At 37.3% G+C, this 27,989-nt stretch overlaps 6 protein-coding genes across 8 annotated transcripts; 3 read left to right on the top strand and 3 right to left on the bottom strand.

Moving 5' to 3' along the window:
- The first annotated feature begins 42 nt into the window (after positions 1–42).
- Positions 43–5,347, top strand: LOC105975838 (CASC3/Barentsz eIF4AIII binding protein). Its single transcript, XM_013001076.2, has 11 exons — positions 43–873; positions 1,829–1,931; positions 2,018–2,238; positions 2,315–3,084; positions 3,411–3,522; positions 3,701–3,820; positions 3,989–4,044; positions 4,129–4,174; positions 4,255–4,488; positions 4,913–4,999; positions 5,078–5,347. Exons 1-9 carry the CDS (start codon positions 338–340, stop codon positions 4,280–4,282), a joined length of 1,992 nt encoding a protein of 663 aa, XP_012856530.2. The 5' UTR covers positions 43–337; the 3' UTR covers positions 4,283–4,488; positions 4,913–4,999; positions 5,078–5,347.
- Positions 5,348–7,268: 1,921 nt separating this feature from the next.
- LOC105975763 (UDP-Glycosyltransferase superfamily protein) lies at positions 7,269–10,829 on the top strand. The gene is made up of 5 exons (XM_013000991.2): positions 7,269–7,870; positions 8,145–9,258; positions 9,349–10,082; positions 10,247–10,303; positions 10,437–10,829. The coding sequence occupies exons 2-5, from the start codon at positions 8,259–8,261 to the stop codon at positions 10,680–10,682; spliced, it is 2,037 nt and encodes a 678-aa protein (XP_012856445.2). The 5' UTR covers positions 7,269–7,870; positions 8,145–8,258; the 3' UTR covers positions 10,683–10,829.
- A 29-nt stretch (positions 10,830–10,858) lies between these two features.
- Positions 10,859–12,697, bottom strand: ASHR2 (ASH1-related protein 2). Of its 2 annotated transcripts, none has more exons than XM_013000993.2 (2): positions 11,368–12,697; positions 10,859–11,059 (listed from the first exon to the last, which is right to left on the bottom strand). In XM_013000993.2, exon 1 carries the CDS (start codon positions 12,560–12,562, stop codon positions 11,393–11,395), a length of 1,170 nt encoding a protein of 389 aa, XP_012856447.2. In that variant the 5' UTR covers positions 12,563–12,697; the 3' UTR covers positions 10,859–11,059; positions 11,368–11,392. The 2 variants fall into 2 exon arrangements, with proteins under 2 accessions (XP_012856447.2, XP_088679205.1); XM_088823079.1 differs by having other exon boundaries at positions 10,899–11,059; positions 11,357–12,697.
- A 2,191-nt stretch (positions 12,698–14,888) lies between these two features.
- LOC105975765 (F-box/kelch-repeat protein At1g80440) lies at positions 14,889–16,628 on the bottom strand. The gene has a single exon (XM_013000994.2). It carries the CDS (start codon positions 16,145–16,147, stop codon positions 15,077–15,079), a length of 1,071 nt encoding a protein of 356 aa, XP_012856448.2. The 5' UTR covers positions 16,148–16,628; the 3' UTR covers positions 14,889–15,076.
- An 816-nt stretch (positions 16,629–17,444) lies between these two features.
- Positions 17,445–22,699, bottom strand: CENP-C (centromere protein C). 2 transcript variants are annotated; one of them, XM_088823077.1, is made up of 10 exons: positions 22,326–22,699; positions 21,626–21,837; positions 21,436–21,524; positions 21,136–21,238; positions 20,832–21,010; positions 19,874–20,695; positions 19,616–19,701; positions 18,346–18,511; positions 18,152–18,259; positions 17,445–17,840 (listed from the first exon to the last, which is right to left on the bottom strand). In XM_088823077.1, the coding sequence occupies exons 1-10, from the start codon at positions 22,479–22,481 to the stop codon at positions 17,710–17,712; spliced, it is 2,052 nt and encodes a 683-aa protein (XP_088679203.1). In that variant the 5' UTR covers positions 22,482–22,699; the 3' UTR covers positions 17,445–17,709. The 2 variants fall into 2 exon arrangements, with proteins under 2 accessions (XP_088679203.1, XP_088679202.1); XM_088823076.1 differs by having other exon boundaries at positions 19,874–20,698; positions 22,326–22,635.
- An 815-nt stretch (positions 22,700–23,514) lies between these two features.
- On the top strand, positions 23,515–27,351 carry ATXRCC1 (BRCT domain-containing DNA repair protein). The gene is made up of 8 exons (XM_088823078.1): positions 23,515–23,727; positions 23,911–24,137; positions 24,239–24,427; positions 25,011–25,122; positions 25,583–25,662; positions 25,923–26,015; positions 26,413–26,499; positions 26,929–27,351. The coding sequence occupies exons 2-8, from the start codon at positions 23,964–23,966 to the stop codon at positions 27,250–27,252; spliced, it is 1,059 nt and encodes a 352-aa protein (XP_088679204.1). The 5' UTR covers positions 23,515–23,727; positions 23,911–23,963; the 3' UTR covers positions 27,253–27,351.
- Positions 27,352–27,989: the final 638 nt, after the last annotated feature.

Raw genomic sequence — 27,989 nt, 5'->3', positions numbered from 1 at the left:
TTGGGCCCCGGATTGGGCTCGTGTGTAGATCCAGATAACGATCACGAACGGAGACCCAACTAAAACGAAAAGGCAAGTGAATTTACCGAAAACACCCTGGAGAATGAGATAATTCCATGACCCCCCCGTTCTTCTATATAACCCTACGATTGGTAAATTTTGACTAGTTTTGAAGTCCGCAAAGAATTCAATACCGGAAATCCCCCAAATATATACCCTAAATTAATTGTAGGATTTTCTAGGGTTTTTCGAATCTCCGATCACATACCAAAAACCCTAACTCCTGTCTTTCTTTTCTGCGTTGAAGTTTTTTTTTTGTGTGTTTCGATTACTGGCGATGGCGGAGGAGGAAATTGAGTACGAGAGCGATCCGGAGGAGGCGAAGCTGTCGTTGAAGATGCGGAGGAGAGAGGCGAGCGACGACGAGGAGGGGGAGGGAGGGGGGAATCGCAGGGAACAACCGCCGAGGAGGATTGACGACTCCGATGGGGAATCTCAAGGGGCTGCGGCGGAGTACGAGGATGAATTGGAGGAGGAGGAGGAAGATTATGATTTGGATGAAGAGTATGTGGAGGAGTTGGAGGCGGAAGTGGCGGTGGAGTATCGAGCGAGCGGTGGCGGTGGGGGTGTGGAGGCGGTGGCAGTTGAAAGAATTGTGGGTGCGAAAGAAGTTGCTGTTGTTGACGGAGATCTGGTGGAGGAGAAGAAGGGAGGAAGTATTGGTGCTGGTGAGATGAATGATGAAAACAACAATGTTGCCGAGGGTCAGCATGAGGAAGAGAGGAAGGAAATCGAGCCTTTCTCTGTGCCGACTGCGGGGGCATTTTATATGCACGATGACCGATTTCGCGACAATGCTGGTGGGCGACATAGGTAATGATTTTATTTTTCTTGAGGTTTTTTTAGTTGTTGTTTTACGGAGTGAGTTGACTTGGACTAGGATGTTTACCTGTTGAGCATGGGTGAGTTTGATCATTATTTAGATGACATGAGATGACATGTTAATTTCTTGGTCTGGGTTTGGTTTTCTGTTAGTTAGTTTGTTCCTTTACAATTAGAAGAGAATATGAAGAATCTGGGCAAGAATGAGAAATTAGCACATTTTGAAGAGTTGTAGGTTTGAAAGAGGGTTAAATTGGTTGGTTAAGTTCCTCTAATTTGTTGAAAAACATTGTTTTGAAATTTAAGGTGTTTTAATATACAATTTAACTATGTGGGTTTAAGAGCATCCTGCAGAAAGAGATATGTAGCAAAACATATAAGCTTAGTTTAATCACCATTGCGTTATTGTTTTTGTGTGCTAAATATAGGATATGATACTATTCATTATTTTCATGCTCTATATTTGTGCTTCGTACATTCACTTGAAAAAGAAGGGTCCATGTTAGCAGATATAGTCGGCATATGGATGATTAGGATGACCACTCGAATACTTCGATTAAAGTGAAAATGCAACTATATTATTGTTTGAAGTTCTTCAATTGACAAAACATGCGCGCTTGATACTCATTTTGGTTCCTGTATTTATCTTATTAGTTTTCATTTTTCAACTATCTAGAGTAGAAGTTGTCACATGCCTTTGAAACTTAGCTTAGTTTGCATATCTGAAGAGCCATTCCAAAATTGAAGCGATATACATTTACTGGAATATACTTATTTAAGTTTAATGAGAAGTGCCTTTTTTTCTGACATTATATACAATGCAGGTTTTAGATCATTGTTAGTTCAAAGACCTTGCAATTACGCTGCCATGCTATTACTAATCTTTTTTAGAGTTCGTTCAGAAAAAAAACAGATTTGCTTACTTGTGTGTACTTTGTTGTTATAGGCGAACGCTTGGTGGAAGAAAATTATGGGAATCTAAAGATGATAGGAAATGGGGACATGATAAGTTTGAAGAGCTTACTATTCAGGAAAGGCATCACGAGGAGGTGATTTTTGCTTATGCCAGTAACTAGGTATTGCGTGTGTTTTCATTTCTTTAGTTTCTTCCTGTCTAATATGGGTTGAATTGCAGCCTAGAAGAGGTTCTCGGGGTCGTCAAAGAGGCCGTGGTAGAAACAGAGGCACAGACCATGGATATGCTCAAGGAAATACACCCAGAGAATACAACAATAATAACACCCAGAATAGTAACAATCAGAACAATAGTTCTAAAAGTGTCAGGGGACGAGGACCTCGAAGGTATCAGCCATCTTCTAAGACCAATAATGAGGCGCCTATCACCCGAAACAAACAGTGAGTAAAATCCTCTTATTTTGCTTCTTTGGGTTGGTTATGAGACTCTCATTGACGCTATATGTTTTATTTGTAGACCTGGGAAATTAGTCGAGAAGGAACCTGTGTCTAATGCAAAACCTAACGTGGTTCAGCCCAGAAAACAAGTCGCCTCCAATTTGAGCATTGCTTCTCCTCCATTTTATCCCACTGGTTCCTCCACCAAAGATAACACCGTGCCACTCAAGGGGGGTGCCCAAGCTGGCACAGCTCATCGAAATGGTCAGCAATCAGTAGCGGATGAGAGATTCTCTATGGCACAATCCAATGCCACGATGCGAGGAAAGAATATAGTAGACTCTATCCATATGGATAATCGTTACATTGATAATTCACCTTCTGCAATGACTGGGAAGCCTTCAAACACTATGCAGATGCCACTATCTGGCTCCTCGTCTGTTAGCTATGGTCAACCTCAGTTGAGGGGTCAAGGTAGAGGGGTAACTAACTCGCCACAAATGGCCTACCAACCAGTCAACAGGGTTCCTCCACCAAACCAGTTACAAAATTTCCAGAAAAATCCTGGTCAAGGCCGTGCCCAATCTTCAGTTCAACAGTTTACGCAACGTTATCCTAGTGGACCACAAGCTCTTTCTCCACCTAAAGCTGCTGGGGCTGGGAATGCATTTGAATCTGGAGAGCTGGAATCTGCTTCAGAATCCAAGAGTGCATTGGTTGCTAAAGGAAAAGGCAGTGTGCAAGGCAGTGGAAAAGGCTCCTTCATGTATGGTGGAACTCAGCTTATGGGAGTTTCTGGAAATATGGGGAGTGGTCACGGTGATCAAAACTTTCCTGCTTTCTTGCCAGGTAATGTGCCTGCACAATTGTTTCATGAAGAAAAAGAACTTTTTATTTCATGTAGAATATGTCTATATACTTTTTTACTTCCTTGAATAGAGAAGTGTTCATCTTATTCTTTGTTTGTCTTTGTGCTTCACATCAGTTTCCCCCTTCTTTAATCAGAATTTTCGAATGCAACGAGTGTAAAAAAGCGGCACTGTTTAGGTTGTCTAGTTTTTAATGTTGAATTTATGTATCAAGAATTATAATCTGGTATATCGTGTTTATATATTCCGTCAACTTACTTGAGCTTAAACTACATTTAAACCTTCTGTTTGGTGCAAATTTTACAGTCATGCAATTTGGAGGCCAGCATCCTGGCGGAATGGGCGTTCCAGCTGTTGGCATGGCCTTTCCTGGATATGTTGGTCAACCACAAGGGCTGGGGAGTTCGGAAATGACTTGGTAATATCTATACACGAATAGATGTGCTCTTCTAATTCAGTTTTTAAAATTATATTTCTTGTCACTTTATGGTTGTTTCAACGTGGACAAACTTTTTATTCATCTCGCATTACATTTTAATTTTTCATATTTTTATTAATCTAGTATTAATATATCATTTTATTATGAAACCACTCAGGCTACCCGTTTTAGCTGGTGCTGCTGGAGCATTGGGTGCACAATATTGTCCTCCATATATTGTTGATGGCTCATATAATGCTCGTCCGACTGGACAGACTAATATAGCAGCTGCTTCAAGGTATATAAGGATTGAGCCTTCTTACCATTATTTTGGTTTGTACAGTGCACCTTGTTTGTTTGCTAATTTCAGTCTCTCATATTATGTTTGCTAGATGTAATTTTTCCTGTTATGAAGTTCTGTTTGTGGGCCTATATTTAATCTGTTCTAATATAATTCACATTGCAGCAAAGAAAATAATTCAGCAAAAGTTGGTAATGATTGGAAACCTGCACAGAGGCCTGGTAAGTGTTAATAACATTTTGCTCCATTAAACTTTTTCTGCTTTTGTTTCCCTTTAAAGAGTTCAATATTTTCTCTCTCTACAGAGCTTGCAAACAACGACTTTGGGCAGAGGCAAAAGAATCCTCGCAGGCAAGTTTGTTATACCGCCTACAGTTTTATGCTTTTGCTGTAGATGCTCTTTACTTATCGTTCCATGGATTGATTTGCAGATACACGGAGATGAAATTTGACCAGTGAAGTAACTAGTTAGCTGGAATCCCATTGGAAATTAGCCGATAAAATAAAATAAAAATATATAGAGTCGGTGTCTCTTCCATCTGTTTGGTGTAGCGGAGTTTCTTGGGTGTGGTTTTGCTGAAGGCCTTCTCCTAAGGCTGCCCTCTGAGTTCTACAGATCTTGATCTGGAGCACTTTGGGCTACTGCGTATTCTGATGTAATTTAGGTAATGACCTTATTTTTAGGTTTGCTCTCGAATATCTGCACTTTTAACAAATTAATCGTCTTTCTTGTTTGTTGGTTGCCTTTTGCTCTTCCTTTTTTTTCTTTTTTTTCTTTTGCGGGGTTGGGAGGTGGGGTGGTATGCTAAAAAAAAGAAAATTTTAATATTGATCAATTAATAGTCAACTATTTTGGGATTTTCAGTTCCCTTTCCTTGTCTTAACCTTGTTTGTGGCTGAGGATGAGAACTAGTGCAAATTGTGACAGAATTGCTGCTAAGAATAGCAGAAATGAATCCCGAACAAAAAACAATTGTTGCATTTTTCTAGAATAAGAAGAAATCTTTTACTCTGCCCGTTAATTCGAATATGGAAGTTTTTACGGGTTGGTTTATTCATAATGTATATTCCTTTTGTCTTGCTGGTTAGGTGTCTGAAGAAACGCCTGATCATGCTGCTTAAATTTAGGAAGAACTCTGCAGCTTGACGGGTGGCAATTCCTTGTTCTTTTATGATGTAAGCGCATTTATAATAAAACTGGGGATCTTATATCGATATTTATCGCAAGCTAATGAATTTGATTGTCTGATGCAGGTTATCGTTGTGCATTAGTCTTTTTTTTCGTGAAGCTTGCAAGAATATTTGAAAAAAAAAAGGTAATCGAATAACAAAGTACACTATTGTGCAGCCTCTGCTTCCTTAGTTTCTTCTGTTCTTTTTAATGTTTGTTGGGTTATTATTTTCAATCTCATCAAGGTATTATTGAAGACACATCTTTTAACTGGTTTTTTTATTATATTTTTTCGTATGAGAAACTGAATGGTCCTTGTGTTAATATATGTATGTATTTGGGTTGAGAATAAATTGCTGCTTCCTCCTGGTTTTGTTCAACTATTAAACATTTTGATGAGAATTTATTCCATTTTCTTTTATTTTATTTATTAAAAAAGGGGAGATGTTTTTAATATTTATTTCCATTGATAGTAAATTGCTTATTAGAATCTTATGGATTATGTAGAATTTTGTCTAGTTTATGCGAAATTGCAGTTTCTAATACACCGCTATATGATATTTTCAAGCAAATAGAAAGATATTATGATTTATCTAGATTCAAAATGTGGAGGCTTGAATGGGCTTAAACGGTCAACAAACTGGAGAATATTATACATAATTCAGAGAATTCTACGAAATTTGACATCATAACGGTGAACGTGTATGAAAATTCATGGTTGAGGGGATTTTTTTTGTTCTAGATACCCACATGTGAGGAGTTTCTTCGTAAGTTGACGTTCTCTAATTTACCTATGTTATGTGGATTCTCTATTGGGTGGCTTTTTTTTTGGGTTTTTTTCTTTTTCTTTTTTGAGAACATATTTTTTTTAATTAAATAAGGAGCTATTAAATGGACGCCCATATCAAGTAGCATCTTTTTGCACAAAGTCAAAATCGAATTAATTTTGATGACAAATGCCTTGGCTATGTTTAGTCTAAGTCGGTTATAGTTCTTGTTGGATGGAACTTGGGAGTGCTAAATTCATATTTAAATAAAGGGTAAATTACAAACACCCCCTGAGGTATGGTCAAATTACAAAAACCCCCCCTCTTGTTTGGATAATTACATCTACCCCCCTCAACTATGATTTTTTCTTAGACCTCCACCTTTATGGTGCCAAATTCAACATAGTCATCTAGATTCCGTGAAATGTGCTCTAGTTTGTATTTTTTTGTATAAAAAATACAGTTTCCGATGCACCACAAACTGATATATACAAGCTAAAAATCACATATTATGATCATCTTGCTTCATAATGTAGAGTTTGAATGGGATAAAACGGGTACAAAAGTGATAATATTTCATATAATCTCGAAGATTCCACTAAATTTGATGAGTTGAGGGGGGTGGTTGTAATTATCCAAACAAGAGGGGTGTTTTTGTAATTTGACCATACCTCAGGGGGTGTTTGTAATTTACCCTTAAATAAATAAATAATATTAGAATAATATAAACTGATTTTCACTTATTTTTAGGAGATGCCAATTTGAAAATAACAAATGTCAAATTGATACTTATTTTCATTTTATAAATTTCATCTTTTTTTATGGACTCTTGGATATAGCCCTAACATTATAATAGTGAAAGGTTCGATCTCAATTGTTTCATTAAACAAAAATCGTTTTCTTTGAGTAGTTTTAAATCCTATCATTACCTCCTCGCCGATGGTTGCTGTTGAGGAACCACCATCTGGACGTCAAAAACCTCCACTGTTATTGAGGAGCCCGGAAACCAAAATAATTCAATTAATCACCACCGTCTATACATCAAACATCTCCATCGTCATAATTGAAATATCCTTTCTCTTATAAACTGACAACCTCCTCATCTTTGGCACCGACACCAACGCATTGCGTGACAGAGCTTCTCCCATCAGTACAATACACTCCGATTTTTCTTCTATTAATTTTAGTATTGTTATGTGACAGTTTACATAATCGAGTATGGTCAATACAACTATATTTCTTTTATACACTTTAATATTTTAGTCAGATAACAAATAAAGTAGTCAATTTTCGTCGAAAAAACAAAAAAAAAAAAAAAAAAAAAAAAAGTTATCCCTAATTATTTTTAAAAAGTTGACTTATCTCAATGCAATTTCAAAACGAGAGTTTTTAATTATGGGGCGTTAAATGACTTGATCCAAATCCAAATCCAAATCCAAATCCAAATCCAAATCCAATAATTATGATGGGATATATAAAAATTAAGTAAGCCTATGAGTTGTTAATTGTGTATGTGTTTCCTATTTGACTAATGTCTTAAACGTATTAAATGAAGCCATGCTTTGAAATTAGCGCTTCCATTTACAATCAACCAATCTAAATTACATCTCTAATTAATTTTTTAAATCCATTTTTATTCAATTGGTATTAGTAACTTCTTTCATATATGTTTGTTGTATCTATTTATCTATATATATAAATATGAAATATCAATATATGCATCATCTCCCCCAACTCCTTCCTTTCTCACGTGCTCCCTCTCTCTCTCTCTCTCTCTCTCTAACTCCATTACTCAGTGCAACTTTCTCTCTCTCTCTCTCTCTCTTGAATTCACCGAAGCTGAGGAACTAAAGTGAAAAATTCGGTGCTGTAACAGTTATAGATACAGTATTATACAAGCGTTGGGATTTTGTCGGTGGCATTCGAAGCTGCACTCGAGATCTTCTGATTTCCCCCAAATAAATCAAACAAATTGTTTTAGTTGTGCGATCTTCTTTAGTTAAACTTTTTCGAGATCGATTTTACTTTTTTTTTTTTTTTGTAGAAAATCACATTTCACTTGCTCAAAGCTGTGTTCGAAAATCACTTTGTTCAGAGTTTCTAATCCTGGTGAGTATTTGGGGATTTCCTTTTTCTAATATTCATTTCTTTGATTATGTGGCTCACAGTAATCCATTATTTATTTATTTATTCATTTATTTAATTATTGTTAGTGTAATGCTAGCTTAACTATTCAAGTATTGAACGCTAAGATTGCTCATAATTTTATTTTATTTTGGCGATAATGTATGTATACAATTAGGAATTTCATCTCAGAGAGTTTTGATTTTACATCTGTTTTCAATTTATTTTTTTAAATGAAATGTTTGATTTTCTGGTGCAGGAAATAACCAACTCTGGTGGTGTTTCTTGGATTTTAATTTCAAGAAATTTGTTTGTATATAGGTTCATTTTTTTGAAATGTTATATAAGCCTTGGTAATTGATAATTTTTTGAGATGGATGAAGGAACTTTAGTTAGGCTATCACCACTGAGGCCTGGCGGAGGCGGCGGCGGTGGTGGTGGAGGCGGCTTAAAGTCACCATCGTCGGGGAAGTCAACTCCGAGGGGTTCCCCTTCTTTCAGGAGATTAAACTCGGGGCGAACTCCTAGAAGAGACGCACGTAGCGGTGTGTTTAGCTCTCACTGTCTTAGAAGTAACCGCATTGTACTTTGGTTGCTTCTAATCACTCTTTGGGCTTACGCCGGATTTTATTTCCAGTCGAAATGGGCCCACGGTGACAACAAGGAAGATCTCTTCAGCGGTGGCTATGGTGGCGAATCGGGCGGTGATAAATTCGAACCACAGATCAAGAATCGGAGGAGGGACTTAATTGCTAAAGTCGATTCTGCGGCCGTTGAGTTGAAAAACGATACTAATGAGTTGAGTTTGAATAAGAGTGTTATGGATGTGGTTCTTGCGAAGAACACTACGTTGGATAAAAACAAGCCCTCGAAGAGGAGAAGTAAGAGATCTCTTCGTAGGAAGAAACCAGTTAGTAGTAAGCCAAAGGCGATGGCTGAAGAGGAAGTGGAAAGCGAAGTTGATTTGCAAACAGAGGAAATCATACCGAAGAAAAATACGACTTACGGATTTCTTGTGGGCCCGTTTGGATCTGTGGAGGACTCGATTTTGGAGTGGAGTGCTGAGAAAAGGTCGGGTACTTGTGATAGGAAGGGAGCTTTTGCTCGTTTAGTTTGGTCAAGAAAGTTTGTTTTGATCTTCCATGAGCTGTCTATGACTGGAGCTCCACTCGCCATGCTGGAACTTGCAACGGAGTTTCTGAGCTGTGGGGCCACAATATCGGTTATTGTCCTAAACAAACGAGGCGGATTGATGTCGGAACTTTCTAGAAGAAAAATCAAAGTTCTCGAGGACAAAACCGATCTTAGCTTCAAAACAGCCATGAAAGCCGATATCATCATTGCAGGTTCTGCTGTCTGTTCATCCTGGATTGGTAAGAAAAATCCAAGTGCTACAATTTTTTTAATTTTAGGTTTTTTTTCATCTAAAACCATTTATTGTGTTTTATTATATATGGTCTCAGAGCAATACCTGTCACGAACTGTGCTCGGTTCAAGCCAAATAATGTGGTGGATAATGGAGAACAGAAGAGAGTACTTCGACCGTTCGAAGCTTGTCCTAAACAGAGTGAAGAAGTTGATTTTTCTGTCCAAATCGCAATCCAAACAATGGCTATCGTGGTGCGAGGAAGAAAAAATCCAATTAAAATCGGAGCCTGCGCTCGTACCTCTCTCCGTTAACGACGAGCTGGCATTTGTGGCGGGAATTCCATGCTCGTTGAACACTCCATCTTTCTCCACAGAGAAGATGATGGAGAAGAGAGGGTTATTGAGAAGCGCAGTTAGAGAAGAAATGGGGCTGAGCGAAGATGACATGCTCGCCGTTTCGTTGAGCAGTATAAACCCGGGGAAGGGTCAGCTGTTGCTTCTAGAAGCAGGGCGTTTCTTGATCGAACAACCTCGGACAGATCAGACGAATTTAAGGTTGTCGAGTGAATTTGATTCGATGGTGTTTGATGGAGATTCTTCTGGCTTGAGGAAACTCTTGTCTGAGGGTAATATTGGAAAGAAGGGTGGGAATCTAAAGATTCTTGTTGGTTCGGTGGGGTCTAAGAGCAATAAAGTACCTTATGTGAAGACGCTACTTAATTTTCTGTCGATGCATTCGAATTTGTCAAAGGTTGTGATATGGACCCCATCTACTACTCGTGTTGCTTCGCTTTATGCTGCAGCGGATGTTTATGTCATGAATTCGCAGGTAACAACATTTTCTTTAGATTTGAAATACGAAAGACATGCACATAGAGCTTTATATGAATTCAAACGAAATAATTTTACTTCGAAACAACTAACAAAAGTAATTTGTTGTTCTTAAACTTATCCGATGTCTTATCTAATTACTCGTGCATTATTTTTCTGCAGGGAATCGGGGAGACCTTCGGAAGAGTAACAATCGAAGCCATGGCATTTGGACTTCCTGTACGGCCCTAAATCTTTTTTTTTTTTTTTTTAAGTTGAAATCGATTTCAATTATGGTATTTTCAACACATTGCATAAGCGGATACTTATTGAAGGAGTTTCGGTTTTTTTTTTTTTTTTTTTGGCGATGCAGGTGCTTGGAACTGATTCTGGAGGAACAAGAGAGATTGTTGAACACAATATAACCGGTCTTCTTCATCCTTTAGGTAGGGCGGGGGCCCGAATTCTTGCGAACAATCTTCAATTCTTGCTCGAGAATCCAAATGCAAGGCAAGAAATGGGATTAAAAGGTAGAGAAAAAGTTGAGAAGATGTACTTGAAGAAGCACATGTTTCAGAAGTTTGGTGAGGTATTGTACAAGTGCATGAGAATTAAGTAGGCATTTTGCAGGAGATTGATTCATCAACATTCTATATAAATAGTGAAATCTTTGTTATTTGTGCACGAGAGTGTAATCATCTGATGTTCGTGTGCCTTGGACCATTAATCGGTATTCCGAAATGCCGTTTTTTTTCCTTCTTTTAAACCCCGTTTAGAATTTTACGAGTACCAAAAAAAGATAATATCGAATGGATGTATATCGAATAGAGATGTGTATCATTCGTTTACACACTCACACCAACATGTGTGCGTGTATTTTATATAGATAGCGAATGTATGGTAATTTGCAATTTGCAGACTAATACAGTACAATGATCGGAGCCAGTCGAAAATTTTCCGGTGCGAAACTGACTCCATTTAAGTAAGTACTCTTACCTACAATATAAAATAAAAGTCTGTCACTCATTAGACCATACAACTTGATACTAAAGCTCAATTCTCGACCATCTTTAAAAAAATCGAAACGAGAAAACTCCCGACTAGAGCAAGAAACCAATTTCACCTCTTCGCATGAAAACAAATCCTTTTTACTACAACAATAAATCAATGTAGGTAATGCAGAGCACCCCACAAAAAGAAAATCGTAGATACTATCAAAGCAAAAGATCAAGTCATAAAACGAGAAAAACACGGGCAAACAAGTTATTAAAAAAAAAGAAGAAAAAAACTCACGGAAATTGCACCTTTTTTTCGTCTATGTCTATTTATTCAGTCTTCGGAGTTGCTCAAGCTGCCGCAAACATTACACTCCATAACAGACGATGTTCGAGCATCCACCGGCGGTACAGGAGCCAACGTACCACCGCAATTGTCTCTACCGCACATGTATCTCACGAAGAAATACGCATGTGGGAAATCGTCGTTTTCTTTCGCCATGTCATCGTCGTCCTCGCCATCCATGTTGTCGTCATCACCCGTCATGTCGTCACCATCCATGTCATCATCTTCTTGGTCCATTTCTTCCTCGTTATCCGACCAATTAGCCTCCACTTTGCAGCGGTCGCAATCGCAGACAAAACCGTAATCTTCCTTCAACCTTACTTGCCTCTCGGAGTACTTGAGATTGACCGGAAAATAACTCAGGCAAATCTCTCTCCCCGCGGGTAAATCGTGGATAACCCTCACAACAATGCTGGTGTTGCTCAAATCGGGGACTGAGTCGACGTAGTCAAATCGACAAGCATTTGGCAGGCAGTCGTGGTTGAAGAACGAGGCGCGTGGGTAAACCCCGTAAGCCCTAACGGACCTGTTTTCGACGTCTTGGTCGAAAGGCTCCATCAGCCCGAATGCGTTCAGCTTGTCTTTCGCCAGTAGGGCGGCGGTCAGCTCTAATGAGAATCCGATTTGCCGGAGATTTGACGATGCAGGGAGAATCGACGAAATTACCGAGTGTAGGAAAATGGATTCCTCGTCTTTAATTGGTTCGCCTTGTAGTGAGAGGAGGGTTTGGAAATGGGAGGGGGACGCCGTCGCGAGATTGTAGGCGGAGATGAGGAACCGAGCTTGGATAAGGCGGTCGTGGTGGTGGTGGAGGAGCGGAGAATCGGCGGCGCGGAGGCGGATTAGGGATTGGCAGACGAATGGGGTGTGGGAAGAGGAGAGGGCGATGGATTGGCAGTGTGGAGTGCAGAAGAGTGAGGCGGCGGCGCAATTAGGGCAAGGGACTGTTGTTGCGGAGTGCGGCGGGATTGTTCTGAAGCAATTGGCGCAGTAATTGGCGGCGGCGGCGGCGGCGGTGGCGTGAGGGGCGGCGGAGTAGAGGAGGATGGGACAGTCCTTGAGGACTATTTCTCCGGCATTCAGCGGCCTAGAAGAAACCAGTGCTCTACCTTTATTCTCAATCTCCACCATTTTAATCGAACCATTATCGTTAGACATGTTACTCTATTTTCCGGCGAAGATGGTGAACGGCGGCGGCGGCGAGTTTGGAGTGAGACAGGGGACTGTGTGAGAGCAGAAAGGCGTAAAGGTGTGTTTGGGAGGAGAGCCTAAATTGAAATTACTCTATACCCAAAAATTGTTTGACTTTAAAATTGTTGACTTTTAGGGTTTTTCTTGTAGGGTTTATGATGAGTTTAATAAGGTCCCACTCGATTTTCACTATTGATTAAATAATGTAAGCTTTCACTAAATTAGATTTGTATGGTAATTAAAAATTGAGACATACAATTTTATTGTTCAAACAATTAATTTATTATTCTAAATAAGAGATTTTATACACACAAATCACATATAATGCCAAATTTAAGACAAGATCTAAACTAAAAAAAAAATAAATGGACATCTTATTACTAGCTAAATAAATAATTAGTTGTAGTTCAGAATTAATTTAGTCTCATCTAATCAAAATTAATACAATATAATGTAGATAACCAAATGAAACCTAGTACTCACGAAAAAAGAAAACAACCAATCAAATTACTCGATTATCAATTCGACATTGTTCGAACTCGCGACTCGATTATCTATCAAATGGTCAAAGCTCAATTTTGGAATTAAAATTCATGCTAGTGTTCTAATATTATTTATTTTTGTTGGAACAAAACTAGGGCATTGTATAGAGAGTACTATTTTTGTCATCCCCTTACAATTCCCTAAGAAATCTTCTCCCGCCTCCACTCTTCAAATCCAACACGTCCGTCTTGTAGGCCCCACCAAACCCTTTCGATCCAATCACAAACACCTTCCCCCTCCACGCCGCCACGCACGCCGTAATTTTCCTCACCTCCGAAGGCATCTCCGCCACAACCCTCCACGTGGAACCCTCATGTGCTGCCACATCGCCTCTGCGCACGAGTGTCCTTGAACTAGTCCGACAACAAGATTTGTACGTACAGTTAAAACTCTATAAATTAATAGTTGGGACCATCAAAATTTCATTAATTAGCGAAATATTAACTTATCGATAAATTAATAACTATTAATTTATACATTAATTAATAACTTATTAATTTATGAAATTACTTTTATTATTATTTTCAATAAATACATTTATTTTAAAAAAATTATGTGTATATTATTCATTGTACCATTCGTTTAATGCATTGTAGAGCCCGTTTCACGAACGGAAGCTCTCAAAGCAGCAATGGTATACAACGATTTATGTTGAGTTATGAGAAAACTATACCGAAAGTTCTAACCATGTTAAGAAAAGTGAGGGACGAGATCGATGGTAATGTGAATTTCAACAAGAAACAAGCGAGAATTAAATTATATTGTGTTAAGCCTTCATAGATCTATAAAATATGTACTGTACCATGTAATTTAAAAATTATTCTTATGCATTTATATATTATATGGGGCTTCTTAAAATTTTTGAATGTGTATTATCTTATAAATTTAGCGAATTATTAATTTAGCACCTTGTCCCCGAGTCGGGACCGGGAAAATTTATTATTTAAGCGAGATTATTAATTTATTGGGTATTAATTTATCGAGGTTCTACTGTACATAGCTTCCTAGTCTTTGTCCAAGTTCTTTCTTCTTTGATCAAATAGCTTTTTATGTCATTAGTGTTCAGGTAACGTTGAAGAAAACAAACTTGTTTTTAAATAAAATTGTAGAACGACATATATATAATATGAAACATATTTTATTTTATTTTAGCTAAAACTACACTTGATAATTTAAAGAAATAAGAGAAGTAATAAGTACAAATCTTGAAATCGTAAAAATTAATAAAATAGTAGACAATGAGGTAACTCATTTTTTAAATTATTTTTTGTAATTATTGCAATAATAAAGAATGCCAAGTTTAATTATAATGCAATTATTTGTATTTATTTAATTTAATTAGTTGCCTGTGTTGTGAACTTGTCATCCATTATATAAATATGTTACAAAATTAATAAAGTTGTCACCTATCCGACCGAGTGATGTTTGGAAATTCTTTTATGTGCCACCAACATTAAACTAAAAGAAAAATAAAATGTTTTTATATTATATCGTCCCATAGAAATTAGTTATTGATCATGGATTCGTGCCTACGGCGACGCGTGTGTGTGTGTCTATATATATATATATATATATATATATTGTAACTAATGTAATCGTATATGCTGGAATTTTGTTTCTATAGGATGGAATTATGTCTATGTTCAGAATATTATTTTTTTTCCCTTTCTTCTTTTTTTCTTTTTTCTAAATATACAAATCAAGTGGTAATTGCAAAAAACTTATAATAGCGCATATTCTAACAATCAAATTGAATAGTTAGGTACTCAACACGTGTTATTCACTTAGGCTCGAATTTCTTTCCTTCAAAATACAAACAAACATTACTTCGTTTTTCAAATTCTTCTTCTCATATAACTTTTTTTCTAAAACGAAACAAAAATTAAATATACATATAGCTAAAAAGGGGCCAAACATAGCTTTGATTATTATTCAAACTCATAATTCCATGCAGCAACCTGATTGGACATGCCCTAAAAAATCATCTCCCGCCTCCACTCTTTCCCACTTGCCACTCTTCAAATCCAACACAAACATCTTGTAGGCCCCACCAAACCCTTCTGATCCAATCACCATCACCTTCTCACACCACGCCGCCACGTACGCCGTAACATTCCTCACCTCCGAAGGCATCTCCGCCACAACCCTCCACGCGGACCCCTCCCGTGCCGCCACGTCCCCACCTTGTACCGCAACATCGCAGTTCCCAGTACACGTGGTGGGCCCGTCCAAGAAGTCCTCTTGAACCGGGCCCCACTGCCACGTGGCGGCGTCGAACGACTCGGCGCTGGTCTCGAACTGACCCTGCATGTCGGTCCGGTACCCGCCGAAAATGTGGAATATTCCTGCATGGAATATTCCCTTCGCCTCGTCGCGCTCCGTCGCCATGTCAGGCATGGCGGACCAAACGTCTCCCGCCACATTGTACGCCATTGCGGTTCTCAACGCGCGCTTGTCGTTGTCATGGCCGCCGGCCACGAAAACCCTCCGAAGGGAATCCGACGCGCACGCGAAGAAGAGTCTCGGCTCCCCCGGCATGTGGGCCCCACGGCGCCACGTGGCGGTGGCGAAGTTGTAAATGAATACCGAATTTGAAACCTCCCAAGTAACCGGATCGCACCCGCCCACCACCACCAAGTCCAACCCAACACCAACTACTTGACAGAACATGGGCAACCCACCCGAGTAACCGGGTATGGGCGGCAGCTCGGCCCAAATACCCGTTTCCGGTTCGCAAAGCGTGAGCCGATAAACGGGAGCAGCCGCATATTTCTTGGGCATGTGGTCCCGGGTCGGGTCGACCCGGGACTGGGCCAACACAATGACTTGCCGGGTAAACCCGGCGGCCCTACGGCGGCGCCAGAACTCCGGAAGGTGGAGCTGGCGCCGCCAACTTTTGGAGACCGATGAAATGGAAGAGAAATGATTGTAATGAATTCTTACCAAGCATTCAAGCCCGACATCTTCCGGAAGACCCGGAATAAGATCCGTATCCGTATCAATATCCATGACCCGTATAATAATATAACTACTGTTGGAAGTTTCAGAATATGTATATATATACGCAATACAGAGAGATAATTAAAAGTGATGAAAGTGGTTTGTATGCTTTAGTACTTTATGAGAGATGAAAGTGACGATGGAGATATAATCAATTTGTGCATATGTGGGGATGAGATGTTAAAGGGAAAAAGCTTCTAGAAGCTGAGTTTAGGACAAGAAAGGGACCATAATAAAGTGGTCGAATATGGTAATCAATATATATATACAAATGTATATATATATGCAGAAGAGAGGGGAATAGTGGCACTACTGGAAAAAGTCTTCTAGAAGGAAAAACAAGGCCCATTAAATCGCACTATGTATTGTACGACAAGATACTTGATTTTGAAAGTTTAAGATAGTTTCAATTTGTTCATTTCAAAATTGATTAAAAATAAATAAAAATTAAAAAGAAATTGATAACTCAAGCAACAATTAATTAGCCAACAGATTGTATGATGATGGGAAGAAACATGCCGCCCGGTGTTAATATTTGGCGGGATCAACTTCAATTATGCACAATTTTGACTTTTTAACAATATATTTATATATTTGATATATCACATTTTTTAAATTAAAAGAGACATTGGAAAATGTATGTTTTAAGCAAAGAAAAAAATTGAGATGTGATGAATGTTGACCAAAAACAGAAATTAATATCCAAATATTATTCGTATAGTTGTCCGACACGCCAAGTTTACTCCACATATACATATAATATATTGACCTAATATTGAAAGTCATTAATCATGCCACTTGAGTGAAAAAAGCATTTTTGCAACATATTTATCATGGCTGAAACCATAGTTCATACATACAACTAATATATATATATATATATATATATATATATATACACACACACACACACACACACACAAGAAATCTTATAAGTTCAAGAATATTATATGTGAAAATTTAGTGCAAAATTACAAATAGATCTCTCATGTTTGGGTAATTACAACCAAGTCCCTCAATTATGTATTGTCTTAAAAGAAAATCCCTTATTCATTAGGTAAATTTCACCACTACCCCACCCCAGAAGTTTCAAATTTTAAGATTTTCCATTTATATATAATTTATGATAATTGAAAACAAATCAAGAATTGTTTCATAATTTGAATTTCTTGCTACAACTTGCATATACTATAAAAGAGAGAATATTACAAATGGCGATAAGAACTAGGGGGTAGGGCCCACCTCTTGTTTAGAGAAGGTTTTTGTGCCTTTTGGGATACGGAAAAAGCAAGTATGTAGCACATTCTGAAGAAGAAGAAGTGTGGCTTAAAATGATGTTTTCTCAATCTTAAAGGACTAAGGACTAAATAACCTTACATACAACAATACTTCAAATATTCATGGCGTTGAGTTCTGACTTTTTTTTTTAGTTTTTAACTCCCATACAGAGAAGACAGACAAGGTAATATATAGAAGTTAAAACGAGGAAATATGTAATTTCTTTCTTCCTGCGAAATCAGATCATAAAAACGACTAACCAATGAACCCTCACCGGAAAATCGTAAGTAGCGTCAATGGCGAGCTGCCAGTTCAAGAAGCTCCTTGTAATCGGAAGATTCGGACAAGATGTAAGGTTTTACTTTCATGTTGTTATTGTCACTCTTCCCTGGAGAGATATACTTCACTCCTATCAGCTTCATGCCTACAAGACGAGAAAATAAAGTAAACTTCAGGTGAAAATAAAGACAAGATAAAGGAACCTGTGTTCGAATCCCACAAGCACGAGTGGGCGTATTGAAGATATAAAAATAGGAAATGATTCCCCTCATTAACAGCTTCGGCTTTTTTTTAGATTCAGTTGTCATTCAACACATATGAATCGGATCAAATACAAAACCAAGACACGGAAAAATGAGTGCATTATGGTGAAAGAAATTAGTATATATATATTAACTTCGCAGAAACACATTCACGTGTGAGATTTGAAAATCAGAAACAAAAAAAAAAACTCACTGTCATCGACACGGCCAAATAGGAATCTCTCTCCTTTCCAGTATTCTAGAGGTCTCATCTTGATTCTTTTGCTCCTTCTTACTCCAGTATCGAACGATGTACCACACTCTGCAGTTGCAGCATATATAGAATTAGTTAAGCAAGAAATACTCTACTGTACAAGTTTCTCCTTATATAGGTGAATGCTTAAACACCTGCAAGACTTTTCCGCATGGGATGTGCCTTTTTGATGCGTTCTTCGCCTAGTACTCTTTTTCCTCTTTGAAGCTTGCATTCTTCGTCTACTACTCCTTTTCCTCTTTGAAGGTTGCATTCTTCGCCTAATACTCTTTTTCCTCTTTGTAGTTTTTTCTGATGTACCTGAAGTTTTGATAGAACATGTACATCAATTTTAGCCGTTAACAATTGAAAAAAAAAATTATATATTTATAACAGATGAAAAATCTTCACATTTTACTAGGACAAGAAAAAATTCAATACAAGCATGATAGATGAGGGAATCTTACAACTGCTTTATTAGTCAATAATAGGATATTGAATTCTTTTATATGAGCAGATATATAATATGTATAAATAATTTTTAAAAACATACTTATTCTTTGAGATGATTCATTAGGACAAAAAATGAGGAAAACACATCATTTAAGAGATTGTAACACAACCTTGTTGGTCTCTTAAAGATCATATGAACTCGTTTTGTTAGCACTCTTAGAGTGACCAAAGCTAATTAAGATATTGTGACAGAAATCAATTAGTAACTGACAGATTGTCAAACCATCTATCTGAGTAATTTCCATAATGAGTTCAAAATAGTTCACGAAGAAAGCAAAAGGAAGAATGAGGAAATCAATGGAGATTTAAGAGTGCACGGATTCTTCTAAGGAGCCAAAAAAGAGGTTCATTGGGGGGGGGGAGTTGAAGAAAGAAGGGAGGGTAAATATCATACAATCGAAATGTGAATCTCCGAACGTCTGTTCAAGTTTGTCTAATAGAAATTCCTAGTAAAATTCCTAATATATGTGTGTTTTTTGTTCTTCAGTACACTGAATGCAACAATGGTTCTTCCACTCTGAGAAATTCTTACTGTGCATGTAGCATATAAATAGGAAGGGGGGAAGTCCGTAGACATGCTCAAGCGCACACACATATACAACGGAAAAAGCTGTTGATATCTAATGTTGTGTTGTGTCACACATGCAGTTAACTGTCGAAACTAAACTCAAGTCGGTGTGGAGAAATATGCTAAGATAAAATACACACCCACAAGTTGAAATAAGCACATGATTTAAAAGATCACGCACAAAATCATTTTAATAATTGTCTTGAACGCAGTGAAATTATGCAATGAATGCAATAACAAAGCAAAATCAATACAGCAAACGCATAAGATTTATAAATTATATTTGAAAAATATCAGCAAGACAAGCAGCTACAAGTGAAAAATAACAAAAGAAAGCGAACGACCTTAGGCTGTTGTTCTGGATCCTTTTGTTGTCTGTTTGATGTAGCATCCCTGGCCTCCTCCTCAAGTACAGCATGATTTGATTCATCTGCCCATGAGAGAGTTAAATGAAGCAGAACATTGTAATTTGTAAAGTGAATAGCTCTATGATATAAAGAAACTACATCCTACCAAATATGAAACAGTAAAGCAAAGAGTAGTTCTCTTCTATTGCCAATTCAGAAGATGAAGTCAAAAGCACATAAGCAAAGAATTCTTACTCTCGTTAACATTCATTATTTTCTCAGTGTTGTTATCTGACTCTTCATTTGGCCTACTACCAGCATCTGTGCTTGCATTCCCATCTGCAAACTGCTCAGAAAGATTATGTGCTTCTGCCATCACTTCATTTTCGAAATCATCCTGCGCATTTTCCGTTGCTTTCTGCGCATTAGAAGTTGTAGGCTCTGCATAATCAGCCTCTACATGTGATTGCAACTCACTAGACATGCCCATACCCTGTGTATTTTCCTTTGCTTCTTGAGCATTCACATTAGAAGTTGCAGGCTCTGCATATTCAACCTCTACACGTGATTCCAACTCACTAGACATGCCCGAATCCTTTGGTGCATCATCCTGTCGCTTATCCTTGGTCAGGGCAGGAGAAGCATTTGGGAATGCAGAAAGATCAACATCCAGAGGTGAAAATGGATCTCTCAGGGGATTGGATTGCAAAATTCTTTTTTTCAGAAAAGCCATGGAAGCAAATGGACTTCTTGGAGGAGTTGGGGAAGAAACATGATTATTCGGATTAGCCACCGGTTCATGTTCTATAGATCGTTTCCTACTGAAACTTTTCAACACACTATCAATAACAGACGAGTTCTTGCGAGGCTTTTGCAGACTTTCTGACACAATTGAAATACTAGTCCTTCCAACATCTGCTAGTTCAGTCATGTATAAGTTCTCGCGATCAAGAGGTTTGATCTTCAACCGGTCCTGCAAGATATTCAAAGCCCCATGCCCTTCTAAATCCTCGTAATTACAGGACAGTAGTTCCTCCAATATATTGTTGACTTCATTATCTGTCTTCTTTGTAGATTCTGCTACATAAAAAAAAAACATGTGATACAAAATGAGACGGAAAGTAATTTTTTCGACATCAATGTTAAGGATACAAAGGCTAGTTTTACGGTTGTAGAAATGGAACAATGAATAAATATTAAAGAACATACTCACCAGCTTCAACTTCCTCTGAACCAGCATCAGGACTAGGATCTGGATGTACCAACTTTTCTTGAGACTCGTCTTTAGGTGAATTTGGAATGTCCTCATCCACTGTCTCTTGGGATGGCATCGACGTGTCATCATTTTCATAAGGCGTGGATGAGAAGCGGTGCTTATAATTATATGACTTCCTGTAATTAAATGGAATTTGTTGATCATGTAAATCAAAACCAGATAAAAGGAATATTTATAAGATAGAAACTCAACTCTTGCTGCACAAATCAATCTATATGGAAAAATACAATCTAATATATACCCCAAAATTCCAGGTCGACGTGGGCGTGCATTATTTGATGGTTTATAAAGGTCTAAATTGTCCGTACTGCCACCCAACTGCTTCTGTATTTCTTTTTTCGCATCTGGAACAATGAAGATGTACAAAATTATAAATCCAAAACAAACGCATTGCAATATATAGGATACGGTACATGAAAAAAGAAATATATATATATATATATATATATATATATATATATATATATATATATATATATATATATATATATATATATATATATATATATATATATATAGTTTATAATGAAAAAAGAAATACTCTGCATCCTCTCATAAGCATCAAAATATTCATCCGGGTCCTGAAGGTGATCGATATTCAAAGTAGGTTCCAAAATCACTGAAGGCTGGCTGTAGAAAAAAGTATAAAAATTGTTAAAATATGCAGATAAACTTATTTAAACCTAATCAAGCCGATGTAAAGTGTAGAACTTGTGAGCTTCAGTTATCACCTGATGTTGGTCTTTAGAGAGAATGGAGCCCTCTTACGAACACGGGCAAGACCTGGTCTTCGTTCTTGAGGCCTGTCTTTACCTTTAGCAGCTATGGCATCACCAATGCCCACATTTTCCGCAAAGCTTGCAAAATTAGATTCCATAAGCTGTATTCCACCATCCACAATTTTCTTTGCCTCACACATGAGCTTTTCAGGACTCCTTAACTCCTGCGATTAACCCAAAAAAAAACACGACATAAGCCTAAATTCACATTCTATCTTCTTTGTGAACACTTAACCAGGTCGAACTCACAAACTGTTAAAATTCAAATTTAAGCAAGATTGTCTTGTTGTTACCCGTACAGCGATCAAGTAGCAGTTACCTGGATTCTCCATCAAAAACAAATTCTACAGGGAAAAAAAGAAAGAATAAAACCTAAACTGAAACTCACATACACTTAATAATAGGCCAAGACCACTGATTACAACTAACTCTACCACAACTTCAACCCCCCCCCCCCCCCCACCTCAAAACAAAACAGAAGTCTTCCTACACTTGTGACATGGAAAGTAAGACCAAAAAAATTGGAAAAATCCAACCAAAAAATTAGTAAACCACAAACACTGAGTGCAAGGTTAGCTCACATATATGCTCATCATCTATAACTGGTAAAACGACAAACGAACTAAATTAAGGATAAATAAAATGAATTTACCAGGGATTTCATGAAATTGTGAATCGAATCTAGGTCTTTGGAATCGGCCGGAACTGGAACGTCGGCTGAAGCCCTAATCGTGCGGGGAAATAACGACGGCCCATTGATTCCGCCCAGTGGATCAACGGAGTCGGAGACTCCCGCCTTGCTCGCCATTTGCACCGTATTTCTCCGCCTTGTGAGTGTGTGTGTGTGTGTGTGTGTGTGAGAGAGAGAGAAAGAGAAGAGAGAGAGAGAGTCGAATTACTTTTCGAATTTCAGTGGTCTGTGCGCGAGCGGGATGCTGAAAAACTGAAAAAGGTTCCATTCCAGAAAGTCGCGTTTCGTAAGCACGCTTTTATAATTTTTTGAAATGTTTTCATATTTTGGGCTTCAACCTTTGATATAAAGATAATTGATTTTTTTTTTTTAATTCGGGTTATTTTAGATTTTCAGGCCGCACGTATAACATAATAGTTCTTTTGGGCCTATTTTAGTAACAATACTTTTCAGCCCAAACATTTAACATAGGATGGGTTTGAGTATAATACTTTCTTATATATTTTTTATTATTTAATAAATAAATATATAATATTTATACAATTAAAAACAACTATATTATGAAATATAATTCCTTTTTTCGTTTTTAGTAGATTTATTGGAATTTTATTTTTGTTGGGACGAAATTGTAACAATAACATAAATTTGGGGCTAAATTAAAAATAGAGATAAGAATGAGGGTTGAAACATCATGGCTACGTGGAATCTAACTCCAAAATCAAACGGCGGACCGAAAGTATGAAAAAATGGTTAGTTTGTAGACTAATGTGGTGGCAGAAACAATATAGAGACTAAAATCGATTCCCGTATATGATATCGGGTCAAAATGTAATTATGTGTTGTTATTCGGTTTTAAAACAAAAGGGTAAATTACAATCACCCCTGATGTATGATTAAATTACGAAAAAACCCCTCTTGTTTAGATAATTATATCTACCCTCAACTATGGTAATTACTCGTTTTGTGCAAAATGCAGTTTCTGAAGCACCACAATCTAATATATACAAGCCAAAAACATATCTTATGATCATCTTGCTTCAAATTGTGGACCTCGAATGGGATAAAATGAGTCCAAAATTGAGATTATTTCATATAATCTAGAAGATTTCTCTAAATATGAAACTGTAAGGGCGGACGTGTAAGAAAATTTATAGTCAAGTGATGGTTGTAGTTACCCAAACAAAAGAGGGATTTTCGTAATTTGACCTTGACTCCTCGGAGTGGTTGTAATTTAACCAAAACTTTGCGAAGAGCGTTGATTCGCAAAGAAACTGAAGCTTTGAACCTCCGTCAATGGCGAAGTCTTTCTGTTTGCTGGTTCTAGTTTGATTCCGCTACTACTGGATTAATTCATCGCTTTCAGGTTCTAATAAGTATTTGATTAATTACAAATGCGGTTTTACTTTTTCTTTTTTTTTTTATTACGTTCGTGAATGTAGGAATTGAGGAAGATTAATTTTAGAAATAGGTTTCAAATTATTAATGGAAATTACTCACTAATGCTCTGCTAATCCTTCTTCTTCTTCTCGGCATTTCGATTTTGCAGTTTATAAGTTCTGTCAAAAGTACCGATTGAAGTGAGAGAAAGGTGACGTCATCATGTCCGAATCAAATAGCAGGAAAAGGAATCTTCCCTCATGGATGAGTTCAAGGGATGACGAAAATGGCGATGGTGAAAACTCCAAGCAACCTCGAAACGATAAAAACTCGAACAAGGACCGAAAATCCGCCCCTGCCGCCAGCTTGGATGCCTCGGATTCCTCAAAACTCATGGTATTGCAGTATAATTTGATCGATTGAATTCTAAGTATTGTTAATTAGGTCTTGGGCTTGAAGTTTTTGGTAATTAATTTTACAATCGTGTCCGATTTTAGGAAGGAATCGTGTTTGCGCTGTCTGGTTTTGTGAATCCAGAGAGGGGTGTTCTTAGGTCACAGATGTTGGAAATGGGGGCAGAATATCAACCTGATTGGAACTCGAATTGCACACTTCTAGTTTGTGCGTTTTCGAGTACCCCCAAATTTAGGCAAGTTCAAGCCGATGGTGGAACTATTATATCCAAGGTACATAACGTGTTGCTTGAGCTACGATTCTTGTTTTATATAGTATGTAGACATGGGCAATTTGTCTTGTTTGGTTGATTGTGGATTCAACGAGTTTTTATTTGTTTTTCGTGCCAAATTTTATCCAGCCATTGTTAAGTAGTGTGAAATTCAACGAGTTAATGAAGTAGAATTAGTGTGAAATTCTTAAGTAGCTATGCAGTGCTTTTAAGCGGGGATTGGCAAATGTTTGTTGGTCTCTCATTTGAACTTTGTACGATCAATTTACTGTTCTTAATTGTGGTGTCGTTATAAGGCTGTTGTTTGTGCAGTATTCTGCATCTCGTTAGCACTCTATGATTGCTTCGAGCGTGTTTGCCGTGCTTCAGAGAATTTACCTTGTACCCCTCTAAATATGTTTTTTATAGATATCTTGTAATGTAATTTCTTCGACGTGATTCAGTTTTTTTTATCACTCCCGAAACATGTTTTAAGATCCATTTCTCCAAAAAAGTTGGGCTTCTTTCTTTCTTTCCTCCTTTTATTTACTATATCCATCCATTTACTGCATTAGAGACGGTGACAATTTTTTCGTCTGATTTAGGACTGGATATCGGAGTGTTATACCCAAAAGAAACTTGCGGATATTGAGCCCTTCCTACTGCATGCTGGTAAACCATGGAGGAGACAATCCATTTCTCATGAAGTTAGAGAAGGTCTCTCAATCACCACACCCCCCCCCCACCCCCACCCCCTCATGAATATATACCTATCAACCTATCTGTACATATGCATTGTATGTATGTATATATATATATATACACACATATTTGATAGTGCATATCTTACTTACTTAATAGTTCTAAGCAACTCTAGTACGTAGTGAACTCCACTTGGTTCAGTTTCTTTTCTCGTTGATGATATTACGTGCCCGTATCTTTGAAAACACAAAAAAGAAGAAAATGTGAAAGGTTTCGGAAATTTGGGTAGAAGGTAGTTAAAAGGCTGTATACGACTTAGCTAGCTGCTAGACGCTAGTAATATTGGCTTGTGTATGATGACTTAGCTCAATACTTGTATATTTTATGTTTATTGTTGATGTACAAATATGCTGTTATAGTTGAGATCTTATCTTATGAGATTCTGATCCAACTAAATATCAAATTCTACTTTCAGATATGAAGCCATCCACGAGTAATAAATCTTCAAAACGCAAAGAAACGGGCTTGCATTCAAAGAAGACTACTTCTCCCAAGGTACTCATATCAAATACATTTTCTATTGTTTTTTTCCCAAATACACCAATCTTCCGTCGCTTTTATGAATCCCATTACCCCCCTACACATCTCTTGAGCATAATTATATTCTTGTTTTCATAATTATTGAACTGAGATACAAAATCTTCTAATTTAAATTTTAGCTTCTTTGAAACTTGTGCTGGGTACAGGTTGTTACATTTCTATGCTGTTTATGTTAAGTGATTATCCCATTTTTAATCAGGATATATTCTTACCAGATAAAAGGCTGCATTTCTCTTACAAAAGCGAAGAAGTGGGCTGTTGAGGATCTTAAAAGAACCATAGCATGGCTGGAAAATCAAGATGAGAAAGTAAGCTGTAATCTTTCGCTAAATCTAACTTCAATATTGCTAAAAATTATTTGAGGTTGAAGGCGTAATTTTTCTTAATGTGATAAGTGATATCATCATTTGGTTCAGTCTTTATGCTTTTACTTCTTCAATCTTCTTAATGCCACGTCACAATTTTTTTTCCTCCTAGCTGAATAGTTCTATTTTCAGAATGGATTTTTGTTTTTAATGTTATTCATTTCCAAATTTTATTACATTGCCAATTTATCTATGGACATGATTGTTTTTACTTGTCAATAATAATTCATAATATGACATGTATATTTCATTGTTTTCTACAATTACCGTATTAGAAGTTCGACTCTGTTCATATCAATTTCTCTTCTTATACATCGAGTTTATTTTTCGGTTTTTGCAGCCAGAGCCAAGTGAGATAAAGAAGATAGCTGCTGAAGGAATCCTAACTTGTTTACAGGATGCTATAGATGCACTGAAACAAGGCCTGGTATTGATTTCTATTTGACGATAATTCAATTTCATTTTTCACCCCTAAATACTTATCGGGTATTTCAAAACCGTCCAACAAAATTTCAGGTATATCATTTTTTCCATTACATATTTAACATGATCTTCGAAGCCTATCTGCCATACTATTTATATACGACTTATCTATGATTTCTATAGACTAATGACCGCATGTTTTCTATACATACTTAAGGCTTCATTTGGTTCCTAATACAAGATTAGTCAAATAATCTCCCAATTGGCCAAGATTAGAGCCATTTTTTCCACAATAAAGTCCAATCATATAATTAATCACGAGTGTATTAAAAGTATCTGTGCTTGTATTTTATGTCGTGTATATATAAGTTGAAAGTATACATTACATATTTTATTAGGCATCCTCGTATATATATACACTTCCGTGTTTTAGGGCATACAACAAATGGTGGAGCAGTGGGCTTGCCTTCCTCGTGCAGTGGAGGAGCTAGTGCAGTTTGATGGCAGCATAAATGGCCCTAGCAAAGAAGATCTCTGTAAAGAAGCAATGAGCTGTTACGGAATGTACCAGATGGAATATCTCAATTTGGACCAAGACGAAGACTTTGTTGTAATAAACAATAAAAGCCCGCAAATTCATACACGCGTGAAGGTTGACAAGAAAGAGAACGTTGATGATCCTTGTTATGACAGTGATGCGACGATCGAGATGACCGAAGAGGAGATTGACCAAGCTTATAACACCTTTTGTGAATGACAACAATGTTTAGGTTTTTTCATAGTCAGTGAAATTTTCTTGTTTTGAAAACTCTGATTTTGATTTGAAATTTGAATTGCTTGAAGAAGGTTTTCAGAATTCCTCTTTTTGTTTCAGTGCATAACTTTATTAGTAAAAAAAGGCCAAAATAAACTCTTGTAGTAATACTAGTAGTCTAGTAGTGTAATAATTTAACATAATTATGTAATAACAAATTTTTGGTTTGGGCCAAATCTGAAACTCGAGTCCTCGGCATGTTTCTTCGCCTGAGACGATGTCATTGTCTCCGGAAACATCGGACACATTATCTTTGCCTTGATTGGCGCCTTTCTAGCGGCTTTGCTGATGAGATTTTTCCCATCTTTTCTAAGTCTATAGACGAGAACTTTCTTGTCATGGTGGTCGGAATAATAATCACAATCTGTATTTATAAAGACCGGCTTAATTGATGGGGCAACCCTAACGAGTGCCACTAAGAAATCTTCTTCACTTTTACCTTGAGATTGCTATGGGTGGGCCCACTTTCGTCTACTGAAGTTACGTCGGGAAATTCCATCATGTACTTTTCTACCGGTGTACGACGTACGCGAGCCACCAAGTACTCCATCTGTGACAATTGCAAAGTTAAATTTAAGCAAAAGCAATCTTTTTTCTTTGAAATAAAATTCAATTCTTCATCAAAAAAATACGGTGAAGTTGAAGCATTTACCTTGAGTTTGAACTCTTCTATGTTAGGA

This window comes from Erythranthe guttata, chromosome 9 (assembly GCF_056151865.1).
Source record: "Erythranthe guttata isolate IM_541 chromosome 9, IM_541, whole genome shotgun sequence".
NCBI classification, from domain to species: domain Eukaryota; kingdom Viridiplantae; phylum Streptophyta; class Magnoliopsida; order Lamiales; family Phrymaceae; genus Erythranthe; species Erythranthe guttata.
This window is presented reverse-complemented; position numbering and strand designations above follow the sequence as displayed.